Below are 5,240 nucleotides of genomic sequence, written 5' to 3'. Positions count from 1 at the left end.
GGCCTACCGGTGTTGCCAGGACCTGAAGCGTTTCATCGATAGCTTTCTTCGCTGCCGTGACCCAACACCTCTGCACGAATGTGAGATCCTTTTTGACGATGATCGGCGCTCGGAGGAGTTTCACCAAGACTTTGAGCTGTGGCTCCGTTATGCCGTGCCTCACAAAGTGAGGGTTCTCCGATTTGAAATCCTAGCTGGTCATGATCCGTTGCAGCTATCTGCCGGGGCTCTCATCTCGGAGCATTTGACAACATTAATTCTTTGTTGCGTCGAGTTTGAGGATTTCTCTCTGGATGTTTCCGGCTGTCAGTCACTTGAGGTGCTGGAGATGCACGAGTGTGTAATCAACATCGGGACTGCCTTACCGAAATCCTTAAAGCATCTGACAATCAGAGATACAAGTTTTGGCTCTCAGGATTCCCCCTGTCTTACTTCTGCGCCAGGTCTGGTTACCTTGGAAGTTGCTGACTGTCATGGTTGGACCCCGTTGTTTAAGAGCTTGCCATCACTAGTTGCGGCATTTATAAACACCGAATATGTCTTGAAGGGTTCTTCCGGAAATAGTTTCAATGGGTACTGTGGTCATGAGCAATGTGTGGTGTGCCATGGTATAGCTGATTTTGTGTTTCTTGAAGGTTTGTCGGGCGCTACGAATTTAGAGTTGACAGCTGAATACTTTATGGTATGCTCACACTCTTTTCCAGTTCATTATATGCTTGCTGTTTTGCTAATGCCGTTTGTTGTTTTCTGTTCACCTTGGTATTATTAAATCTTACACTTGAAGTTAGAGCTTCAATTGTCCTTTAATTCTTCACCTCGTCTAGATTTTCAGAACAGATATAGAATGGTGCCCTATGTTTAGCAGGCTAAAAACATTGTTGCTCAGTGACTGGTGTATGGCTCAGTACTTCCATGGACTAGTTTTCTTTCTCAAGCACTCACCGATTCTAGAGAGGCTTACCCTTGAACACTGTACTTTATCTAAGGTATGAATTCTTTTCTTCTTCTTCTTCTTCTATGTATGATAGATGCTTTGTCTTTGAAATTGCCACGTACTGCTGGTTCATTTCAGTCAACTATTTTGTTTGCAACAGCAATGGTATGATACCACGACTGAAACCTACAAGCCAAAGGACAAATTCTTGGTATCAAAGCATCTCAAGGCAGTCGAAATCAATCATGTGAAAGGTGATAAAAGGATTCACCTATTATTGAAGGTCCTTGCTTTCCATGGAGTATATTCGGAACTAATAAACTTTAAAGAGAAGTATACTTCTTAACGTAAGTGACTATAACCACATTTTACTGTTACAATGTTTATGTAGTCAGCATGTATGACATTATTATTTTTCCAGTCAATTAAATCACAAAATAAAACTGAATTTGGAAACAACCATTGGGTGAGGTTAGAAATGAAAAACGGAAGACCACCTAACTTATTTCAGTGAAATGTAAACCTAGGCCAAAGAAGAAGTGCATGCAACATGTTTACATCCTTTGGCTTGTCAATGCCACTATGACACCACACACCTTTCATTCACAATGCCGCATCTTGGTCGACCATTTAGCCTGCTCATGATCAATACCAAGCATCAAACATGGTGATGCCATCTGCTGGGGCAACAACTACAGCTGCAAGAGGTGCTTGGTGGCTGTAGCTACATGCATTTGCTGTCAAGTAACATGATAATGCTTGATTGATTATCAAAATCCATCATGTTGCTAAAAACATGGACATTTTATTGAGGGTTCTCATCTTGTCTTCACAATGAGAAAGTTCAATTTGGTGCTCTTTAGTTTGTTGGAGGTCCAGGCCTCGAGGGAAATTGTCGAATGACAAGTTAAAACTTCTGACTAGTTTTCATGTTAACAATACATCGTTTGAGCATTACAATAAAATAGATCAAGTTGCATCTTTCTTTTTTTTTGCGAACAAGATCAAGTTGCATCTTTGTCCGACCATCCAAGTGAATTTTCTTGTACAGTTTTCCTGCACTTCAGTCTCACTCGCTAATTGGCGAGGACTTTCATGTGCTCATTGGGTCTCCTGTTGTTGTTTCCACAGGCTTCAGTTTCCAGCATGAATTGTAGTTCAGACCGTCTACTATGGCTTCTCTATCCAGACGCCCATGTCCATGAATGATTCACCATAAGGTACTCTGCGTGTTGTCAGCTGAGATCGCGCGTCTGCCCATCATGTCTGTTCACATGAACTCGTGTCCTCAACCCGGCCAGACTCAGGCACTCAAGCCTGACCTGATTAAATTGCTGAAGTCCAACGTTTATTTCGTTCTTTCAAGTACAACTTCTGTAATAAGGAGTAGCATCTAAAGACTACTATAAAGTAAACTTTGATGACACCTGGAAAGCTGTTTTAGTTGCTTTGTGGTGATTGTTTGAGTACCCTGCATAGGTTGCTTCAAATTTGTTCAAACCTCTGACACCTTGGTGAGTTTAAGTTTAAGCATGCATAAATTATTTCTTTTCTTTTCTCGTGGTTTCGTAACTTCACTGTGGTTTCAGACCCAGGTTATCTGGAAAAACAGAGAGAGGAAAAATGCCTCGTCTCTCAAAGAGATTCAGCCAGATGGACTTTTATATCCCCCTGTGATCAAAGTCACAGCCAAATATCTACGTTCTTTTTATAGCCAGCACAATATCTAGGTTTGTTTTATAGATGAATAAATATGTATTATACTATTGGAAACTTCTCTCCCGTATGAATTGAATGGTGTACTTTTTTTTTGTCACATAAATAACATTTTGTTGGTCACAGTGATGGTCTAAATCAGGCTCAAAATACATGCGGGCACCCTTACATGGAGTATTAGAAACAAATATTTATTCCTTTTGAACACATTCAAAATAACATGATAGAATTCCGCATAGCGAAAATTACCTTCGATCAATGGATGACTGATACTCCCTCCGTTCCTAAATATAAGTCTTTGTAGAGGTTCCACTATGGACTGCATACGGGGCAAAATGAGTAAATCTACATTCCAAAATGCATCTACATACATCCGTATGTGGTACATAATGAAATCTATACAAAGATTATACTCCTATTTAGGAACGAAGGGAGTATTGAACAGTACTTAGAAGAGCTCTTCGAATGAACAAATGGCTAGTGGAACAAATAAGAAAGAACACGTTTCATCTGAATGTGGCATGTAAATAAACACATGTACATAAGAACAAATCAGTTTTGTTTTCACAAACATATGTAAACACATTGCACATGACATGAGACACCACGCTGGACGTTCCACCGTCATGACATGTGTATCGGCTTACCACAACTACTAGACATTTTCCCCGCAAGAAAAAGAAAAGGAAAACTCTAGCCAAAATACATGCCTCGTCACAGAATTTGCTATGTGATGCTCATTGCGTCAGATTGCGGGGAGAACATACGGGGCAATGTGACAAATTTTCTTTGGTTCTGGCGGTTTTCTTTTGTGCTCTCTTTCTCGTTTATTCTCAGGGGTTCCCTTTACTGTTTTTTCTGCTCCTTTTCTTTTTCTTACTTTTTGTTTAAATTTACGTCATTTTTACATTCTGAACTTCTCTACATACATGGATTTTTTTTTTGAAACTACGCTTTTAGGAAAAAAATCTTGATTCTTTTAATATTCATGTAGTTTAGTAAACTTTCGTTATGTATTTCAAATTTTCGCATTTTAACGGAAAAAACAGGCAAAAACTCTGAGCGAACCCTGAGTAAACTTGATATAGAGAGTTTTTTCTGCAAGGACACAAAATCATTGGTAGAATTCGTGCAATATACAGTCTACACTTCCACAAAGTTATAGCTAGCCACGAACATGACACTGCGGTACTATTTCAAGTTCCATCCTCACCTCTGAGGTTTTAAACCAGCAAAAAATCAGTACGAAACGAAACTAGACTCAAACGAAACGACCTTCTACATAGACGACGCCTTCTCCAAGCAGCCAAACACACATCACAAAATGTGCACATTTACCGGCAACCAGCTGCTGAACGGATGCATCAAACCAGATCTGCGCAAAATGATGCTATTTCTTTGCATTGCCGGAAAAGAGCTTCTGCGCCACACCCTTCTTCCAAACGTTTCTTTCAGGGCTCACATCATCAGGATGACGAAAATCAAGCATAGCCAATGAGTTGTCGCCCAACCGAGCTCTGAGAAACTTTGACGTCTTCTTTGATTGTTTACTGTTGTTATTACTGCTGCTGCTTCCTCCACCCTTGCCCACATACCTACTGGTGCTAGACGCCTTTGAAATGGCAACTTGATCACCTCCAGCAGATAGTGGGGTTCTTTCCTTGGAAGATCGGTACCCATCCTTTGAAAGCACTGCAGCCTCTCCTTCCTGAAGCAATTTCTCTTTCAAGGTAATGGTTTCAAAACTGCCATTTTCTTTCAGGCTTTTAGAGCGCATGTTGGCGTAATAGGCCTCAGCAAGTTCGGTCTGCTTCAGAGGATCAGGCAACAGTATAGCCATTTCAGGAACAAGATGCGATATACCAAACTGCTCCACATAGGAGAGATACTCCGAAGTACCAATGACGCCGTGACGGTATTCAGAAGCAATTTCTTTAAACGCAGAGAACCTATCCTCATCCATTCCAAATGCAGCACGCATTTTTTCCACGAGGGCGTTGTTCGCTTGCCGAACATCCTCCGCAAGAGGCAAAGGCTGGCTGCTTTGAGGTGACACTTGGTGTTTATTGCCGTAAGCTGTACTTGATGATGCTTGGGTAGAGGACCCACCAGAAACAAGATTAGGGGTAGAAACAGAGTGCTTCATCTTGATTGGAGCTCTGGAATTCCATGCTGAACCACTGGAGGCAGGTGGCACGAGCCCATTATCTCTTGTCGATTGAGGTACAGTCCGAAGGTGAGAAGACCCAGAGAGATGTAGCCCCTGATCAGGCGTCGGCCATGCCTCGGTGGAAGTGGAAAAATCAGGCACTATCTCAGGATTTTCAGTGGTTTGGGACCGACAAGAATTCATGGCGCCCTTCCTAGGTTGTTGAAACCTTGATGCAAATGTGTTCTTAGCAAGACTTTGCAGCCCCTGTTGTGTTGAAGCAGAACCCTTGTTACTTAACCCAGGCAATGGAGGGAATAATGATTCATCACCAAGCCTCGCAGAATCCCTTGAGCTCTGATTAACAGCCGGTGCATGCTTTGCTTGATGCTTCGCAGAACCCCTTGAGCTCTGATTAACAGCCAGTGCATGCTTTGGTTG

The 5,240-nt window shown here is 41.8% G+C and overlaps 1 protein-coding gene and 1 long non-coding RNA gene across 2 annotated transcripts in view; one reads left to right on the top strand and one right to left on the bottom strand.

The window, feature by feature from the left end:
* The first annotated feature begins 745 nt into the window (after positions 1–745).
* On the top strand, positions 746–2,432 carry LOC119297851. The gene is made up of 3 exons (XR_005145743.1): positions 746–986; positions 1,095–1,281; positions 2,066–2,432. It is a non-coding gene; the product is annotated as an uncharacterized LOC119297851 (long non-coding RNA).
* A 1,306-nt stretch (positions 2,433–3,738) lies between these two features.
* LOC119302791 (E3 ubiquitin-protein ligase ZNF598-like) overlaps positions 3,739–5,240 on the bottom strand; it is a 3,823-nt gene continuing 2,321 nt past the window's right edge. Inside the window, exon 2 of the mRNA XM_037579835.1 lies at positions 3,739–5,136. Within this exon, the coding sequence (XP_037435732.1) occupies positions 4,041–5,136 (1,096 nt within the window). The 3' untranslated portion in view covers positions 3,739–4,040. The remainder of the gene's footprint in view (positions 5,137–5,240) is intronic.

Source organism: Triticum dicoccoides, chromosome 5A (genome assembly GCF_002162155.2).
Source record: "Triticum dicoccoides isolate Atlit2015 ecotype Zavitan chromosome 5A, WEW_v2.0, whole genome shotgun sequence".
Lineage (NCBI taxonomy): Eukaryota > Viridiplantae > Streptophyta > Magnoliopsida > Poales > Poaceae > Triticum > Triticum dicoccoides.
The sequence above is the reverse complement of the archived record's forward strand: the minus strand, read 5'-3'. Positions and strand labels throughout refer to the sequence as shown.